The 20,493-nt window shown below is 37.4% G+C and overlaps 3 protein-coding genes and 1 long non-coding RNA gene across 16 annotated transcripts in view; 1 reads left to right on the plus strand and 3 right to left on the minus strand.

Moving 5' to 3' along the window:
- Nucleotides 1-20,493, plus strand: part of LOC309619297 — a 388,116-nt gene that overhangs the window by 217,042 nt on the left and 150,581 nt on the right. The gene's annotated exons all lie outside the window — the stretch shown is intronic.
- KRT40 (keratin 40) lies at nt 736-8,380 on the minus strand. The gene is given in 5 exon segments (XM_082374458.1): nt 736-3,782; nt 3,786-3,974; nt 4,792-5,020; nt 5,289-5,371; nt 6,343-8,380. Coding segments are annotated over 5 exon segments (1,131 nt in total). The 5' UTR covers nt 6,790-8,380; the 3' UTR covers nt 736-3,599.
- On the minus strand, nt 8,382-12,532 carry LOC309619290 (keratin-associated protein 3-3). The gene has a single exon (XM_082374355.1). The coding sequence runs from the start codon at nt 11,288-11,290 to the stop codon at nt 10,994-10,996; it is 297 nt and encodes a 98-aa protein (XP_082230481.1). The 5' UTR covers nt 11,291-12,532; the 3' UTR covers nt 8,382-10,993.
- LOC309619289 (keratin-associated protein 3-3-like) lies at nt 12,830-20,425 on the minus strand. Its single transcript, XM_082374354.1, has one exon. It carries the CDS (start codon nt 17,669-17,671, stop codon nt 17,375-17,377), a length of 297 nt encoding a protein of 98 aa, XP_082230480.1. The 5' UTR covers nt 17,672-20,425; the 3' UTR covers nt 12,830-17,374.

Here is a 20,493-nt window from a genome sequence, read left to right on the forward strand (position 1 = left end):
TTCATTGCAGCATTATTTACAATAGCCAAGATACAGAAGCAACTTAAGTGTCCATTGATAGATGAATGGATAAAGAAGATGGAATGCTCAGCCATAAAAAAATGAAATCTTGCCATTTGCGACAACATGGATGTATCTAGAGTGTATTATGCTCAGTGAAATAAGTCAGAGAAAGACAAACACCATATGATCTCACTTATATGTTGAATATAAAAAACAAAACAGGGCTTCCCTGGTGGCGCAGTGGTTGAGAATTTGCCTGCCAGTGTGGGGCACACGGGTTCGGGCCCTGGTCTGGGAGGATCCCACATGCCGCGGAGCAACTGGGCCCGTGAGCCACAACTGCTGAGCCTGCGCGTCTGGAGCCTGTGCTCCGCAACAGGAGAGGCCACGATGGTGAGAGGCCCGCACACCGCGATGAAGAGTGGCCCCCGCTTGCCGCGGCTGGAGAAGACCCTCGCACGGAAACGAAGACCCAACACAGCCAAAAACAAATTAATTAATTAATTAATTTTTAAAAAAAAGTTAAACAAAACAAAACAAAACAAACAAAAAAAAAACTCAAAATGAAAACAGACTCATAGATTCAGAGAACAAATAAACTTCCACTAGTTTATTTTGAGTATTTTCACTACTTTTTTGTTGTTGTTAAATCAGGAGAGTGCTATGTAAAAACATCTAGCATAAAATTTTAGGTCTCAAACTTGGTTTTTCTTTAAACCTACCGTGTATTAACTATTATTAGGTGCTTTATTTCTTAGTGCTCGAAAAAATAGAAATAAAAAAGTGAAAAGAAGAACTTTTCTTCAGCTTTCTACTGTGTTTTTAAAAAACCTCTTAAATTTTAAAACAATAGATTCACAGTAAGTTGTAAAGATAGTATAGAGAGGTTCCATGTACCCTAGTTTTCTCCAATGGTTATATCTTACTCAACTGTTGTACAGTTGTAAAATCAGGAAGTTGGCATCGATACAATGCATTTGTTTAGTTCTATATAATTTTTTCCACATGTGTAGATTAATGTAACCACAACTGTAATCAAGATGTGCAACAGTTCAACCACCACAAAGATCTCCTTCATGCTATATCTAATTTGTTCTCCATCTCTATAATTTTGTCATTTCAAGTGTGTCAAATCATACAGTATATGACCGAGACTGCCTTTTTTCACTCAGCATAATGACCTTGAGATCTTGAGAACATTTTCGTTGTTTGCAGTTGTTGACTATTACAAATAAAACTTCTATGAATAATCATGTATTTTGTTTTGTTTTCAATCCCTTTACTTTCTTTTTAATTTTTTATATTTTTTAATTTTTTAATTTTTAATTTTTATTTTATATTAGAGTATTGTTGATTAATAGTGTTGGTTAGTTTCAGGTGTACAACAAAGTGATTCAGTTATACATATACATGTATCTATTATTTTTCAAATTCTTTTCCCATTTAGGTTATTACAGAATATTGAGCAGAGTTTCCTGTGCTATACAGTAGGTTCTTGTTTGTTATCTATTTTAAATATAGGAGTGTATGTGTGTCAATCCCAAACTCCCAATCTATCCCTCCGTCCTCCCTTCCCCCCTGGTAACCATAAGTTCGTTCTCTAGGTCTGTGAGTCTGTTTCTGTTTCGTAAATAATTTCATTTGTATCACTTTCAACCTACCTATATCATTATATTTGAAGTGAGCTTCTTGTTGAAAGTATATAATTGTGTCATGCTTTTTTATTCCTTATGCCAATCTCTGCCTTTTAATTGGTGTGTTTAAACCATTTCCATTTGCTGTAATTGATATGGTAGGGCTTAAGTCTACATTTTATTTTTTGTTTTCTGTTTGTTCCCTGTTTTTTTCTTTCATTTTTCTTTCTTTTTCCTGCCTTCCTGTAGGTTACTTGAATACATTTTAGAATTCTATTTTGATTTATCTATAATGTTTTAAAGTGTATTTCTTTGCATATCTTTTTAAGTAGTTGCTCTAGGTGTTGTATTATACATATATAACTTATCATGGTCTACTGGGCTTGACGTTTTATCAGTTCAAGTGAACTATACAAACCTTACCTCTGTTTACCTCCCTTTACTCTCCTCTTCTTAGAGCATTTTTTTTTTCTGTCTGCACCAGCTGGTGTTTCTGGGTTGTTGGTTTCTCTAGTTTCCAACTCCAGGATATATGAGGCAAAAAGAAACCCCAGGGAGCTCATCTGTTGTTCCTTGTATATCAAGGACTCTAGTTGGTTTGGCTTCTTCCACATTCCAGAGTCTGCTTTTATTTGTTTTTATATGTGATTTCTAGGATTTTTAGCCATACTTAAGAAGAGGAATGGGGAAATATACATCTACTTCATCTTTCTGGAAATTCTCTACTTTGCTGTTTAAATGTGTGAGAATATTTATTCTTATATCCTAAATGTCCAGTAGCAGATGATTGTATATAGAACTTGATGTACAAGAAAGGCAGCACCACAAAGGTGGCAAAGCCATCTTCATGAGGAAAGAATAGATTGCTTAGAAAGTGTGTTGATAAAACTGGTTTACAGTATGATGAAAAATTAAGTTAAATCCCTACCTTACACTAAATACAAAGGTAAACTTCAGATAGCTTAAAGTTACAAATAGAAATGTAAAACAATGAGGCTAATGGAAGAAGAAGCAGGAGAATATCTTTGTGACTTAGGATGGGGAAAGGTTTCTTAAACAAGATCCCAAAATACAAAACTTAAATCACTAAGATGTATACTTTAAATATCTTACAATTTTATTTGTCAATTATACCTCAATAAAGCTGAAATTTAAAAAAAAAACAGTAATAAGCTACAAGGCTGTATTTACCATGCTAAAGGAATGAAAACATTTTATTTGGAGATCAGCAAGAAAGCTTTATAAACTCCTAGGATATCACAAATAAGCAAGCAGAAGAGGAAATGATAAAACATAAATACATTGTGGATGCTTAGAGGAGAAATTTAGAATATGAAAGCCTTCTTGACTTGAGTTTCAAGTTTGGATGTCCCTGATTGAAGCGCCATCTCCTTTCCAGGACGCTGCTGGCTTCCATTCCTCCATCTGCCGTCCTGGGTGTTTAACCTTCATGTACAGCAGTTTTCCATTGTTCAAATTATGTTTGCCAAGCGTGGCTCACAAGTGTTGTTTGACATGCTTGTTGCAGAACATGGGTTACAGGGAAGCCTGTGGAAAATCCGTTTTTAACTAAGCTTAATATGGGGAAGCTGGATAAAATGTCAACTCAGAAAAAAATCTGCTAAAATTTGCCCAGCAAATTATGTTCTGAAGAACACTCTTTGCAGAGTAACATTTGACTGAAGCCTATTTTATCCCTGGACCCAGAATTGTCACTTCATGCTCACTGAAGCATTAACAGTTGAATAAGTTTTATGTATTTTCTTCACTTGGCAAATGCCATCTTATGCGTGTTCTTGAGTTTCCTTTAATGGAAGACAGGAGCAAAGGGAGACTCCCAGCTTGAAATGTCATATGTAATATTTTTTTTGCTTTAGAACTTTGGAATATTTTGAACATTTCTATTGTCATGTGATTAGCCTCGCTGCTTTTCGTCACTCTTTAAGAAGATCTTTTAACACATTAAGGAGGTTTGACCTTGGCCAGATCTTGGGGAAACAGGATTGTCTTACATGAGTCTCTTTGTGACTCTGGGGGATTTTGAGAGTAATTGTGTGGAACTTGCCTGCAGTCCTCGCTCTCCAGCAGCCCCCAGTGTGTGTTGATCTCACACTCCAGCCGGGCCTTGGTGTCCAGCAGCACCTCCTATTCCTGGTTCTGCCGTTCGAGATCGCAGCGGATCTCGGCCAGCTGCTTCTCCACATTATCAGTCAGGCACTGTATGTGGGCCAGCTGGGAGCTGTACTGGGCCTCGGTTTCTGCCACGGTGCATTCCAGAGATTCTGTCTGCAGAAGGAAAAGAGTGTAAAAAAAGCTGTTGTAACACAGTCTCTGGTGCTAGATGGCCTGTTTTTCAACCTTGCTCTATCCTTTTTTTCCAGTGTGACTTTGGGAAAATTACCTAGCTTCTCTGCGCCTCAGTTTTACTCTATAAAAAATGAGGAATGAAAAGTACCTATCTCATAGGATGTTTGGGAGGGTTAAATGAGTAAATATATATAAAGTATCTAAAACACGGTCTGGAAAAAATTTAAGGGTAGTAAGTGTTATCATTACCACTATGACCACTGCAACCTGAAACATACTTGTGTAGCCTACAGAGGATCAAAAACATTTGAGAGGAAATGTATATGTGCTCCAGGGTCCTAGTGTGGTTAAGAGAAGAGGTTCTGGGATTGAACCACTTGGATTCAGCTTCCACTTTTGCTGCTTAAAAATTGCATGACCTCCTATTACTTAATCTCTCAGTTTTCCTCATCTGTATAATGGAGTCAGTAAAGGGATTTACCCCATAAGGTTATTGTGAGGCTTAAATTAGCATTGTGCCTCTTGCAAGATGAATGCTCAGCTATTATTCACCCAGGTATTCTCTATAGGACCTAATGTGGCACACACAGTGGTGCTGTGATTATCAGCCTGATTTTCATACCTTATGAATTGGATTAGAGTTAGGAGTAGCATAAAGCATCCAGGAAAGCCATTTGTGGAGTTGTCTCCTCCCCAAAAGTAATGGCAGGTGAAGGGTTTGGTTCCTCCATCTGGCACTGTCCAGTGGTCATTTCATATTTACATTCAGAGACACACCAGAATGATCAGACTGCCTAGAGTAATTTTATTCCACGTTAAGCAACATCTACCCAAGTTCCATTTATATACACAACATGAGCTCTACCAGTTTAACTTTGTCACTCTTAGATCCCTTCAGTGATTTTGCCATTTTCCTCACCTCTTCATGGTTTTTCTTAAAGCAAAGGAGATCATCCTTCAGAGAATCCGCGTGGGCCTCCAGATTGGATTTGCACAGGGTTGGCTCACCCAGGATCCCACGCAGGCCACTGATGTCATTCTCTACCAGCTGGCGAAGAGACAGTTCAGACTCGTACCTTTCACAGCAAAAGAGATATAGCCGACGCTTACTCTGCAGGACACTGCGCAAAGTGCTGGGGCACACAGATGAGTGACACATGACCTCAAGGAACCCACATGCCTTAATTTCTTCTACACCCCAAATCATGAAAAATTCAAGTTTTGTGAGCATTCTTAGCTTGAAAAATATTATATAGAGAATACTTGTGATGTGTGTGTGTAGGTACGTGAGAGAAGGAGAGAAAGAGGCACCATAAACTATTTTCAAATTCAAATTAAACTTACTTTGACCTGAAGTCATCGGCAGCCAGTTTGCAGTTGTCAAGCTGTACAGCAACTCTAGAATTCTCTGCCTCTGTACACAAGATCTGGGAAGTAAGTTATTATGTCATAAATGGTTCTTTGAAAGAAACCCACATATGTACATGGTTAACAGCTATGCCATTGTTTATCTTTTAAAAGTCTTTATAAGAAAATATAAAATAGCTTTCAGCCTGCTTTTATTAACCATGTCACTTCATGAAGAAAAAAGGAGTGCCAATTTATAGACAAAATAGAGCAATAAAAAGGTTTAGTTTTTTTAATGACCTAAGACATTTTGCAATATTCCTTGGCCATCGAACTCCAGTTTTTCTCCAGAGGTAGTTTGTATTATGACTATATCCGTATCCATGATAATAAAAATTCATCAGTAAGAAAAGGACATAATTACTAGGTAAAATTATATGATTAAAAAGATGACATTTAAAAAGCTTTTATTGACACATATACACTATTGATACTACGTATAAAATAGATAGCTAATGAGAACATACTGTATAGCACAGAGAACTCTACTTAATGCACTGTGGTGACCTAAATGGGAAGGAAATCCAAAAAATAGGGGATATATGTATAGCTGATTCATTTTGCTGTACAGTAGAAACTAACACAACATTATAAAGCAACTATACTCCAATAAAAATTAATTTAAAAAAATAAAGTGACTTGTGGAAAAAAATGACATTTCAATATCTATGTTAAAAATAATGTACACGTACCGTGTTGCATACAGAAGTAATTATAGATATAACACAGTTTTTCCTCATTCTCTAGCTGATAAAGGTAAATTCAGAGGTAAATGAGTTTATTATGGTCACTTACTAATTAGTGGCAGCACAGGGGCTAGTGTTGATGTTTGCTAACCTTTTGTCCAGTGCCCTTTCCTCTACATCACATTACCTCTGGGAAGTCCCTCACCTTTACCTGGTTTCCTTCCATAGAGCAGCCTCTTGTAGTATAAAGATAAAGTGCATCACAGACTGGGAAGGTGAAACATTCGGGCAATGAGATACTAGACCTTTTGCTGGATATCTTCAATGGTGTGGAAGTAACACTGATAATCAGGGCACACCAAGGGGACATCCTCTTCACAGGGTTCTCGGATCCTGCATTCCAGGTCCGCATTCATCTCCTCCAGCCCCCGCACCTTCTCCAGATATTTGGCGAGTCTGTCATTCAGAAACTGCATCGTCTCCTTCTCGTTGCTGTTGAACATGCCATCCTCACAACAGGCACAGTTCCCCACCGAGCACGGAACATTACAACTCCCAGCAAAGCAGCACGGCGCGAGGCACCCAGTTGGCACGCGAGACCTCGATAGGAAACTGGGGGCCTGGCATCTGGATGTAGCACAGGCACTGGGGAGACAAGTGGTTTCCACGGAACAGGTTGAAGCGAGTGCCCGATCAGAAGCCCTGACACCCGACTCAGAAGAGCAGCAAGTGGAGGAATAGTCAGAAGCCATCCTATCAGAAGTGAAGGACAAGACTAATTGCAAAACACTGATTGCCTGCCTTCAAAAGTCTCATTCCTTCCTGAGACTTTTCTAGAGCCCCTCAAATGGCTATTTACAGAAGGCACCGGATGTTTTCTGGTGCCAGTTTTCATATGAACGTTCATTAGTGTTGCTTTTTGCTGAAGAAGAGTTTTATGCCTCATAAAAGAGGCATAACTTCAGGTTACTAAATAAGGACACAATCTCCATGTGCCAATAGGATAAAATACTAGTTTCAGAAAATCTTCGTAGGAAGCATTGTCCTTTTGACAGAATAAGGAAAAAAAGAAAATTTGGCCAATCAGTAATAGTAGATACAACTGATTACACATGAGGAAAATAACATTCCTGCAGATTTTGATCCTGTGCATTGAAAACTGTTTATGTCTTCTTTTAAAATTAATATTGCAACTCATTTAAATGTCATTTATTTGTTTGTGCCACCACCATAAAAGTGTTCTGTGCGATTAGCAATCTTTGCGATGCTTTTTGTGCTCGCATGGTGGGGTGAGGTGTGTACTTGGTTTAAAGTGTGTGTGTATGAACCATACCTGCCTGTGTGCAAATTGAAAAGTCACTTTACATAACTGATGGGCATCATTTTTGCCCTCTAGGCCAAAATAGAAATCGATTCTCAAGACATGGACTTGGGATTTTTGATTTCCTGAAACTTGCTTTCTCCACATTTCCTATGCCTCATTTTTATATCAGGGATACTATTTTTTACCTGTATCTCTAATAAGAATGAAATGCAAATTGTGTTATAATCTTTTAGTCTCTCAGGAAACTAAACCCTCATTTATGACACTTCAGAGTAGGGACAAGGAAGCTACAGAAGGCTTTTCTTCTGGGGCATGGAAACTGTTTTCTCTTATTTTCTTACTTATTTAATTTTGAAGGGCCAATTTCATGAAAATTAAAAATACTGGAACTTGGGAATAAAATTCTATAGTATAGGTTCCAGCAGTTCCATTGGATAAAATCCCTGGTGCAGTACTGAATGGATAGGGATTTGAGATATAAGTTTTTTGGATTCTCTCTTAAATTTTATCTCCAACTTTCACTTTTCCTGGCTTTAATTGTGGTATTTATTTCATTAAAAAAGTGTACAGAACAAACTGTCTGCAGAATCTTTAAGATATTTATGGGGAAAAAAACCCCATTATTCTGACAAAGTTAAAATTTTCATGATTCAGAATAAATGATTTTTTTTTTCTAACTCTCAGCACTACTTCCTTAGATAGCTGATAATGGAAAAACAAACAAACAACTAAAACCAAACCTGGAGACTTTAGATACATGGATTAGAATAGTCTCTTAGGATTTATTATTCATTGAGCAGAGTTGGTTTTGATTTTAGTAATTCTCTTTATACTTTAACACTTTGGCTAAAAGTTCTTAACTGAATACAAATTAGACATTCTTTTTCTCTTTGCTACCCTCTTTTTAATATGTATTTCCCCCTCATCTTTTAAAAGATATTCTATTAATTTTTGTTAATTCAGCAGTTTGACTATGATATATCTAGATGGGGTGTGTGTGTGTGTGTGTGTGTGTGTGTGTGTGTGTGTGTGTGTGTGTGTTTAAGTTATATTTATCCTGCTTGGGATTTGTTGAGATTCTTGAATTTATTGGTTAATAAAATATATCACTAAATTTGGAAAATTTTCAGCTTCCCCTCCGCCCAGTTTTTCTGCCCACTTTCTCTCTCCTATCATTCTTGAACTCCAATTTCATGTATGTTTGACCACTTGATACTGTCCTAGAAGCTCAGGTTCTGTTCATTTTTCTTCTTTTTAGTTTTCTCAATGTTTTAGTTTTAACTAAAACATTAGTTAGTTAGTTTCAACTAACATTGATAAGTTTGTTCTATTTTAAGATTATTTTGATTATTACTAGATTATTATTTAACTAGCCGTTTCTATTATGATATTAAGGACATCTATTGAATTTTTGACTATACTCTTTAGTTCTAGAATTTTCATTTGCTTCTCTCTTACTTAATTTAAATAATTTAAATTTAATTTATTATTTATTAAGCAGAATTTTAAAATTTCACTTTTTCTGGTGAGATTCCTCATCTTGTCCACTCTTTCTTTCACATATTGTTCATCTTTCCCTTTAAATCCATGAAAATATTTATAATATCTGTTTTAAGATTGTTGTCTGCTAATTCTAACATCTATGTATCTATGGACTTATTTTTATTGGCTGCTTTTTCTCTTGATTATAGATGAGATTTTCCTGCTTCTTCACATGTCTGGAAATTTTAAATTATATGCTGTCCCTTTTAGATGATATATTTTAGGAAATATCAATTATGTTGCAGAGTTTTAAGTGTTGAGTTTTGTTCTGACAGGAAGTTAAATCACTGGAAGATCCTCTTGATCTTCTCAGGCTTGATTTTAGGCTTTTCCAGGGCAGGAATAATTTGGTGTGTTCTTTACTCAAGGCTGTGATCCTTACTCTTTTGGGGTGTTCTTCTGGAATATCAATTGAATGCCTAAGGTACTCAGAGTTTTCCCACTCTGGATAGGCTGGAAATTCAGTCTGTTAGTATTGAATGACTTTTGGTATGTCCATTCAGCTGTTTATCCCCCAGCAGCCACTCTATGCTAACTTCATGGAATTTCATCCTGTGTGCATGCAACCCAGCCTTCTGCAAGTACTTGACAAGATCTTTTACTCAGACTTCTGCACTTCCCCGCATACATCTTCTTCCTTCTAGAACACTATTGTGCAAATTCTAGCTGCCTAAACTTCATTTAGATTTGCCACTTGTGTCTTGACATGTCTAGAGCAGAACTCAGTATTTCCTTTTTTAATTCTCTCCTCCATCTCTGCTCCCATGTTCAGTTGGTGACATAACACTACTACCTAATCTATCTTTGACTACATCTTCTTTTCCATATTCTTTTGATCTCCAGCTCCAGTCAATTTACCTTTGATTATGTCTTTCTTCTCTTTATCACTGGGGTATCAATCTTAATTTCCTAATTTTTCTCAATTTTGTGGTACTATAGCACTTGACTAATGCTACTGGTAGAGCACTTATATTTTTATTATTATATAAAGCCTGGCATTCATTAAATAGTTATTAATTGTATGAGGGAGTGAGTGGGTATTGTGTGTGTATCTGCCTCACCTTCCAGACCTCACCTTCAGCTCATTTTTAGCAGGGTTAGTAAAATACAGGGTACATAACAGGTATTTAATATGTTTATTGAATGAATGATATTATTGTTATTATCTTTTTGCACAAATAGATCAGGCATCTGGATTAGTTGATATATTAGATCATGTTTGGTCTTTGGATCATATTCAGTATTTCCCAGCCTACCTTAAACCATTTTGTGGGGAGGACAAGTCAGGGAAATTATGCTGATATACTGGACCATTTTTTTGTGGTTTATTTTTTTTTAAAGATTTTTTTTTTGATGTGGACCATTTTTAAAGTCTTTATTGAATTTGTTACAATATTGCTTCTGTTTTATGTTTTGGATTTTTGGCAGCGAGGCATGTGGGATCTTATCTCCCCAACCAGGGATTGAACCCACACCCCCTGCATTGGAAGGCTAAGTCTTAACCACTGGACCGCCAGGGAAGTCCCAGTTGGACCATTTTATATGCAAGGCCATTTAGTTTTCTTAAAACAACAAGAACAACAAAAGCAAGAAATATTTGTCTGTACTGCCACCCTTTTCAGTTTTGCAGATGTTCTCTGTTTCTTAAAGTGCTGACCTTTGGAATTAAGAAATTCATTTAATGGATTAATAAAAATAAACAGAAGTAATTGTAGACATTTGTGCTATGCCAGAGACGTAAAATTTATTAGGATAATCATGAAGAAGCGCCTCAATTTCCAGAAAGATACCTTTCAAGACTGGAAACAGAATTCCCAAAGCACCCAAAGAAAGATACACTTTAAAATGAAGGAACTGAACAACTTTGGGAAACGTATTAGGCATCCACCTATTCCAACTGTCCTTGTTTACTGATATCCGCTACATGGACCTTGAAAGTCTCTCGGTTTCTTTTTTGCAGGGGTTGTCAGTGATAGCACCCTCCTTGTTCCAACTTCGAAAGCAGAGCCAATTAGTTGCAGGTACTGAAACAGGTGAACACTTCTGGATTGACTCTTCCCATGTCAGGCACTGAGCGAGGCAGCCATCGGTCAGCAGCAGCTTGGGATGCAGGGCTCACAGCAGGGCTGAATGAAGGTTGTGAGGTTGATGCTTTCCAGGCCTGGGGTGGGCTGGGCAGAGTGGAGCAGGAAGCAGGTGGGCACACAGGGCTGAGGAATGTGGCAGGGTGGAGGGCAGTTGTCACAGCAGGTTGGCCCCAGTAACCAAACCGTGTGTGGGCAGGTGCTGGGTAGGCAGACTCCGCACCGACAGAATTTGTCAGAGGAGCAGATGGTGGTGGCAGGGCCGGTGGGGACGCTGCAGCAGTAGGGAGCGCAGCAAGCCATGGCGTTGGGAATCTGTGGTTTTTATTGGTTTGGCTTAAAGAAAGATGAGGCTCCTGAGGTGTGAATGTCTCCTCTTGCTCTGGGGCTCTTATATACCCTCTCCAATGGGTGTTGGTCCAACCAGAGGGCTTCTTTCCTGGTTCTTGTTTATGTTAATATACCCATTATCCTTTGATTGGTTTGACATTTAGATGCTTGTAAAGAGTCTTTATCTTCCTAATTAACCTTTATTTGAGTTCCTTGCTAAATCTGAACTGATTACTCTTGCTATTTGTCACTGGAACACAAGCTTTATGAGGTATCACCTAAGGCTTCTGCTACTATAATTCCACCAGCCCTGGAGGGGAATATGCATGACAGTACACCTGTAGTATGTAGGTCTTTTCTCTAGCGCTGGTCGCTGGTCAGTTTTTATTCTCTTTACCTTTATCTGTTACCAACTGATCTGATGAACTATTCTTGTTTTAAAGAGCACTTAATTTTAGTAACTCTCTTTTAGCTTTGGGAACTTTAAAAAAATTAACTAATTTTTAATTGATATATAATTGACATGTGACATTGTATTAGTTTAGTTTTCAGACTTTTGAAGATCAAACTTACATTGATATGGAGAAATATGCTATTATTCCATTTTTATCATAAAATATTATAATACATATTCATTAAAAATTTGGACTATATAGAAAAGTATAAAGAAAACAAATTATCCATAATCTTATCATCAAGAGAAATTCTCTATTAATGTTTACATATGTCCCTCTAGTCACTTTTCATACATTTGTTTGTCATTTTATTACATCACTGGAATCACATTGTACATACGGTTCTATAACTTGCATTTTCACTTAAACATATACATTTTCATTATCTTGTATTCTTAAGTATATTTGATAATGTCATTTTTAACATTTCCTAGCGTTCATCATATAATTTACTTCTAAGTTGCTTAAAAATCTCATATTATTAATCATTTAAGCTATTTGCAACTTTTCCCTTTGATAATTGTGGCAAGAGTAACAACTGTGTATGTAAATCTTTATGCACATTTCTTATCATTTCAGAAACAGGGCTAATTATTAGGTAGAATTATTGATGCAAATGTTAATTAATGATATTTTAAGGCCTTTGATATTCATTGCCATACGGCTTTCCAGAATGGTTCTATTTACCCATTTTTTTTCTGTTTACATATTCCCACCAGCTGTGCTTGAGAATTCCTGTTTCCCTACACTTTTTTTTTTTTTTTTAAATTAATTAATTTATTTATTTATGGCTGTGTTGGGTCTTCGTTTCTGTGCGAGGGCTTCCTCCAGTTGTGGCAAGCGGGGGCCACTCCTCATCGCGGTGCGCAGGCCTCTCACTATCGCGGCCTCTCTTGTTGCGGAGCACAGGCTCCAGACGCGCAGGCTCAGTAGTTGTGGCTCACGGGCCTAGTTGCTCTGCGGCATGTGGGATCTTCCCAGACCAGGGCTCGAACCCGTTTGCCCTGCATCGGCAGGCAGACTCTCAACCACTGAGCCACCAGGGAAGCCCTCCCTACACTTTTGCTAGATATTTTATTTTTAAAGTGTTTGCCAATTTGGTGGGTGGAAAATGAAATTTCATTGTTGTAATATTTACATTTCTTTCATAACTGTTAGGTTAAAACATTCTTTCATAAGGACATTTATCTTTCTATTGAGAACTGGCTTGCTTTGTTTCTTTTTCTGCTGAGTGTGGGAAAGTTGAACTTTTAGCTTATGTCTACATGCTAAGTAAAAGAATAACTTAACACCATGATACTAATATTGCTACCAATGGAAAGTGAAGTTAAGGACCTAAGCTAATATGTCCACAATTGATTTTGTTCACGTTTTTTTCCCCAAAGTAGTACATTTTCTCCCCAGATGAAATGTAGCTGTGGTAAGAAAGACATGGATTCTAGCTCCAGTAGACCATTTAGACTTCAAGCATAGTTCAGCATATGAGAGGGAACACAGAGTGGGCTCCTGTCCGGCGTTACCCTGACGACTCAAAGCATTTCCAGTCAACTTTGACTCACTCATCCTTCAAGCCATGGTTCTTCTCTCTTCCTTTAAGTCTACCTGAATCTCAGTGCATGATGGGAAAGTCTGTGTGATTTTTTTTCTGGAGGGGGTGTGGATTCAATAGGACCACATTAAGAGTTACAAGAGTTCTTTACTGGTCCCAGTACTGTTGGCTACCTTTCTTGCTATGGCAAGCAATTAACTTTTTGGAGCCTCATCTTCCTCCTCTGTAAAATAAGGGTAATTATATCTACATTCTTCCACTCTGAAGATTATTGTGAGGCTCGCATGAGATAAAAATGGATTAAAGTCCATAGACAATCATAAAATGCTACACAAAGATAAATTATTACCATCATTATCCAAGCAAGTTGCAGGTCAAACTTAGGGGAAGAAGAATGGGAAGAAAGTAAGTAAAAGAACAACCTTACTGGAAATGGCAAACATTTACCTAAAAGTTCTCACCTACAGTTAGAGAAAATGGCTGGCACGGAAATTAATAAATTTCAAATTTAAAGAAATTCTCTATGGCTCTGCTTGGAAGAAAGGGTTCGTGATCTTTGCTGGTGTCCCTGGATTTCCCCTAGATTGATCATTGAGTGAATACCTGCCAAATTGCTCACCCTTTTACTCAGCGCTGATTATTAAGAAAATTATTTTGACATTTTAAGAAAAGCATTATAAAGGGGTTTGCAGACTCTCACAGTTAGAATTTCATGGCAGAAGAATATCAATCTCTTATTTAGAAAGCATATTATTTTGAGTCAACCTTATAAGGAAAAGGAATTGTTACTATTCTGTGTGGAATATTATGTTTCTATAACTAGAAATAAGACTTTAGGTTACAGATTAGAAACAGTTGTAAAATGCCAAGTTTATGAATAAACTCATTTCTTTTATTGAAAAGACCTGTAGTGCTTTATTAGAATTTATCTTCTCTGCAATGGTCTAAGAGACCTGGGGATAACTCTCCTTTGTTTATTAATTCGGATCATGAGTCCTAGAGAGGTGAGGTAATTTGCCTTAGATGGCCTGGTGGTTGACTTGTCAAAAGCTAAATATAGGACATTTTGGGATTAAGCTACCTTTCATGTGGTTTAAAATGCAAGTTTAAAGCATGTGTCAGAGATATTAAGCATATTTATTTTTAGAAACAAAGGGTACCTTTTTTCTTTAAGCAAGTGCAGGAAAAACGTGATGATTCTTGATGAGATGGTAGATTTTCAAAGTGCTGAAAATTTACACACACACACACACACACTCACAAGAGCTAGTTCAGTTTTTTCTTTGAAGTATAGTTGATTTACAATGTTGTGGCAATCTCTGCTGTAAAGCAATGTGACTCAGTCATACACAGAGACATTCTTTTTTTTATATTCTTTTCCATTATGGTTTATCTCAGGAAATTGAATATAGTTCCCTGTTCTATACAGTAGGACCTTTTTTTTAACTTTTAATTTTATATTGGAGTAGAGTTGATTAACAATGTTGTGATAGTTTCAGGTGTACAGCAAAGTGATTCAGTTATACATGTACATGTATCTATTCTTTTTCAAATGCTTTTCCCATTTAGGTTGTTACAATATTGAGCAGAGTTCCTTGTGCTATACAGTAGGTCCTTGTTAGTTATCCATTTTAAATACAGCAGTGTGTACATGTCAATCCCAAACTCCCTAAGTATCCCTTTCCCCCACCCTTCCCCCCAGGATCTTGTTGTTTATCCATCTTATATATAATAGTTTACATCTGCTAATCCCAAACTCCCAGTCCTTCCCTCTCCCACCCCCCTTCCTCTTGGCGACCATAAGTCTGTTCTCTATGTCTCTGAGTCTAGAACTTGCCCAGTTTTAATTACACGTTTCTATGGTCAGTGGGGGTATCTGGGCAATGAAGATATAAAGATTGATAATAAAAAGAGATAGAAGTAAAATATGGTTGTTAGTCTCTTGTTTGAAATCTCTCATTGCTTCGAGGGTTCAGCCTGAACACCCCTGCTGGGGGGGTCCCACCTCAGGGTCTTTGGATTTCTTCTCTCTCCCTGGCCTCAGTCTCTCCCATCTTTAAAGCATCCATGAGTTAGTAAGCTGCTGTTCTGTCTGGAAGAGCTTCTCCTCACCTCTTCTGCTTCATCACCTTTTAATGCTTAGCTTGGATAGCTCGAAGGCTTTCCATAACTGTCCCTCACCCTAACACTGACTCACTAAATAAATCTGGGTTTTTAGTTACCCTGTCTGTGTACTTGCCTGGCATACTGCTCACATCTCTGTCACAGCAGAAATCACAAGGCATTATAATTATGTTCACACAACATACATAGAACACATACTCTGTGATTATAATAATTTGTCTCCTTCACGAGATTTGAGAGAAACTTGAGGGCACTTTAGGTAATAACATTTCTTTTATGTTTATACTCTTGGTATGGATTTGGAGCCTGGCATGGGAGAGGCATGCAAGAAATATTGGCCAAGTGAATGAGTTAATGGACTAAATCCCTTGTCGACTGTATCCTAGGTTGTGTTCCATCTTCTTACTCCATGGCTTCTAAGTTCTGTTCATTCAGAGCTGAGCTACTAACAAGCCTGTGGGATCCTCTGAGAAATCCTTCTCTGAAGAGACTGATAGGCAAACTGAGGACATTTAAGAACATGTTTATTTAAAGGCATTTGCTTCTCCTCTTCCTTGCTCTCTTTTTCTTTTTCACACGCATTCTTTCGGTTTTAGCTCAATGCTTTTTCGGATTTTGACATATGTATTATATGTATATATGTATTCATATATAAATATATAATATATACTTATATATTATCTATTTTAAGATATATTTATATTTATATATATGTAATCTAAGGCTGGAAAAAATAATCTGCACAAGAAAAAAATTAAGTAGTTTTGTAAAATGAAGTAAAATTAAGTAGTAGATTAAACCATGTTTAATCAGGCTTTGGCTCTAGATCTCACACTATCATCTGGAAAATATTGGCATTCTATTCATTACTGGGGTAGTATTGTGGCAGGTAGAGATATATTCCTAGTGCCCTACTACTAGAATTGACCACTTTAAGTTCTCTCCAAGGGGAAATGAAGTCAAAATGGTAAGTCCACTAAATGACCCAGATCTTAGAATTGAATACCTGCCACTTTTAATCTATGAGCCAGTATATCTTTTTCTATTACAATTGGAGGGGATGATTTTGTTAAAGGTTCTTATATTTTTATTTCTCTTGCATAGTTTTAGTTAATGTCATAACTGTGTTCATTAAGCTTCTGTCTCTATTAGCATTGGAGGCTCTGTGATGTGGTAGAAAGAATTGGGCTTTAAAGCCAAACAGATATACAAGGAGCTCAGTCCTGGTTTTCTTAGTAACTAAACTTTGTGGCTTTGAGAATGTTGAATCGCTCTTAAAGCTTCATTTTCCTATTATGCTGTATTAAGGGTTACATGAATTAATACATGTGATTTACCTGGCAAATTGTAGGTAAATAAATGCTGGCTCACTCCCAAATTGTATTTGTCTGAGGAGGAGAAGAGAAGGTGAACATAAAAGATAAGCAATTTAAAGTTAGCAAGCCATGTTAGTAAGCTAGTTTTAGTTATCCCTCTAAGAGCTTCTTTTTTTAAAGAAAATAATTATCTTTCCTTTACCTTTTTTTTTAATGAAAGAAATATACCAAAAACTCTAACATAAACGAAGAACACAACTTGCCACAGAAATAAAGTTTATTGGATAACCCATCAAGATATTTTTCCTCTATGAAGATGCCCAATACAAGAAATGGCATGCAAGAAGCAACATGACCAAGAAAATACAGTTTGAAGTCTTATAGATTTCAATACTATTTTGATAATAGATGACATTCATCTGCCCAAATGAATCAAACAGTTAGCCAAATAACCATAAAAATTTCTTGATTTTCTTTCCATTGAGATGAAAAGTAGGTTTTCCATATCTACGCCATCTGGTCTACCTCAATATTTGATAAACTACTGAGGCAAGTGAATGCTGAATAGATAGCTTCTGTGTTATTGCCAGGTACTGAGCGAGGCAGCCATCGGTCAGCAGCAGCTTGGGATGCAGGGCTCACAGCAGGGCTGAATGAAGGTTGTGAGGTTGATGTTTTCCAGGCCTGGGGTGGGCTGGGCAGAGTTGAGCAGGAAGCAGGTGGGCACACAGGGCTGAGGAATGTGGCAGGGTGGAGGGCAGTTGTCACAGCAGGTTGACCCCAGTAACCAAACCGTGTGTGGGCAGGTGCTGGGCAGGCAGACTCCGCACCGACAGAATTTGTCAGAGGAGCAGATGGTGGTGGCAGGGCCGGTGGGGACGCTGCAGCAGTAGGGAGCGCAGCAAGCCATGGCGTTGGGAATCTGGTTTACTCTTGGTTTCTTGGAGAGAAAGATGAGGTTTCTAGGATTAAATATCTTCTCTCACTTTGGGGCTCTTTTATACTCTCCTCATTGGGTGTTGGTCCAATCAGAAGGCTTCCTCTCGTTTTTGTTTATGCTACCCGTTTCCACTAAGGTTCTCTAATTAGTTTCTTATTTACTTGTCCATTAAGAGTTCCTGCCCTTATTAAATTAATCATGCGTTTGACTCATTGATTTGTCATTTTTGTCATAAGATGATCACATTTTATCTTCACAGGGTCCTGGAATGCCAAATCTTACATGAATTATGAATAATTAGTCTAAGTGACAATTCAGCTATAGTTTCAGAGGATAAATTCTTCTCATTTTTCCCCCCTTAGTTTTAGATAATATGCATAACATAATATGATTTTTAATGGCTAACTTCAGAATATGCAGCTCAAATGATTAATTGGCTCAACAAAGACATGGCAACTTACAGATGAATGTTGCTTATGACTTTATGCATCTCAGTTATATTTGTTGATGCTTATTTATTGATGATATAATTCAGTTTCTATTGCGCAAGCAAGGTGACAGACAGAATGGAATAAGATGAAACGCTTTTCATTATTTTTGATAAATCTATAGTGAGTTTCCAAAGGTTGTATTACTCTGTGGGTTTAGGGGTGTTTTTTTTTGTTTTTTTTTTTAAAGAGTCTCTATTCTCAAAGTTGTACCAATGTTGTAGTGAGTCAGAGTGTAAATTCACTGGAAGGAAAGATCTACCCAGTTGATTTTTTTTTGTTAAATATACCATTAAAAGAAAATCACTTCAGTATTCATTCATTTTCACAGGAATTATTTACTTTAAAATAAGATGAAACAGGAAAGAAGAATCATAAGATTCACAAAATCACAGTGGGTTCTGGAAGGGGTTGTGATCCATTGTTATTTAGCACTGTGACATTCATAGAAATCATGTTTTTTTTCACTGACTTAACTCCCTACTTTGTATGTTTACTTGTTTTCGTATCCTAGATCTTCAGTTAGGTTGTAAATTCCTTTGAGGAATGCCTATACACATTCTTCAGCTCAGTTGGCCTTGATTTGCCTTACTGCAGGTTGGCAGATGAGGAAGTTGAACCAAATAATCTCCAATGTGTAATATGCTATGATTCCAACATTTCCACATACTTCCCCATGAGCAGCGCAAAATTATTCGGATAGTGGAGTCTAAATTACATAATTTGTTGGCTAGCAAAAGGTTGTTGAATAAACGCAGAGTACAGAATCTGTTGTCTCTGAGGGGACCTTAGGGAAGACCAGTCTAGCCTGCTTAAAAGAGAAGAAAGCTAGCTAAAAACAAAAACCCCAATTTGCTACTTCTCAAATCCTACTCATCCCTCAAGCACTAGCTTGAACATCCTTCATGAAGAAATTTTAGGGGGTTCTTCTAGATGTTTTCATTCTTTTCTCTGCTCTCACAAAGTGTGCTGCCTATCTTTTCATCTAAGTCTTGTTTTATTCTGGTATATATATTACAGTTTCTCATTTATATGTGTCTTCCTTACTCCAATGCAAACTCCTTGAAAGTGGGAATTGCGTCTTAATCTTCTTTGTCTCTGTCAAGCACTTGGGACAATGCCTGGAACATAGACATTTGATAAATATCTACTGAATTGTATTAAATAACAGATAAGAATGAAAAAAGGTATGTATTTATTTTTAGAGTAGCCCCTTATAATAATATAAAACTTTACAAATCAGTGACTTATTTCATTTGTGAAGTATTTTACAGTTCAAAACAGTTTTACAGGGACTTCCCTGGTGGCGCAGTGGTTAAGAATCTGCCTGCCAATGCAGGGGACACCGGTTCAAGCCCTGGGCTGGGAAGATCCCGCATGCCTCAGAGCAACTAAGCCCGTGTGCCACAGCTACTGAGCCTGAGCTCTAGAGCCCGCGAGCCACAACTACTGAGCCTGTGTGCCACAAATACTGAAGCTTGTGAGCCTAGAGTCCATGCTCTGCAACAAGAGTGGCCCCCGCTCGCCGCAACTAGAGATGGCTGATGCGCAGCAATGAAGACCCAACGCAGCCAAAAATAGATAAAAAATAAAATAGTTAATTAAAACAAAAAAAAGTTTTACATTCCAAGCTTCGCCTAAACGAGACAATGAAAAAATGTGGCTCAGCTCAATGTTTGGGGTTCCTTCTGTGAGTTTGTTGATCTCTAATTGCCAGTTTCTCAGCCTCTTTAAAGATGTATGTGAGTTACAGAGGCAGGGAAAAAAATTAAAATTAAAAGTAGGTGCTGACCTTGGAATTTAAAATAATTCTAAGCTTAGAGTTTAATATATTTTATTATCCAGGCAATTTTCTTCATGTATTTACATATCCCTGTGAGGCCTCTTCTTGACTATGAGATTTATGTTGATGTCATCAGAAAGTGTAATTCTGCTGGACATATTTATAGGTTCATGATGCATGCATGTGTCAAGAGTCAGGTAATTATGGCATTAAACATTGAGTCAGTACATGGTTTGGGGAAGAGTGGTGTTTATTTAAAGTAAGGAGGTCCATGATAGCATTTTTTCCACTTCTAATTTGAAATCATTGTTCAAAACATAGAGAGAACACTTCTGCAAAACTGAAGGCACAGGGTCAGAACATTTTTTTCCCAGAGCTTCTTATTAAAGGCTATTTGCTGGGCAGCTCTTAATGACTACTGCAGTCCCTTAGGGCAATGTGGGCAAGCTCGTTGAGATATCTTTAGCTAGCAGGGTTCTGCTTCACACTCACAGGGCTGGATGCAGGTTGTGACAGAGATC

This window comes from Balaenoptera borealis (genome assembly GCF_965194805.1).
Source record: "Balaenoptera borealis genome assembly, chromosome: 20".
Classification (NCBI taxonomy): Eukaryota; Metazoa; Chordata; class Mammalia; order Artiodactyla; family Balaenopteridae; genus Balaenoptera; species Balaenoptera borealis.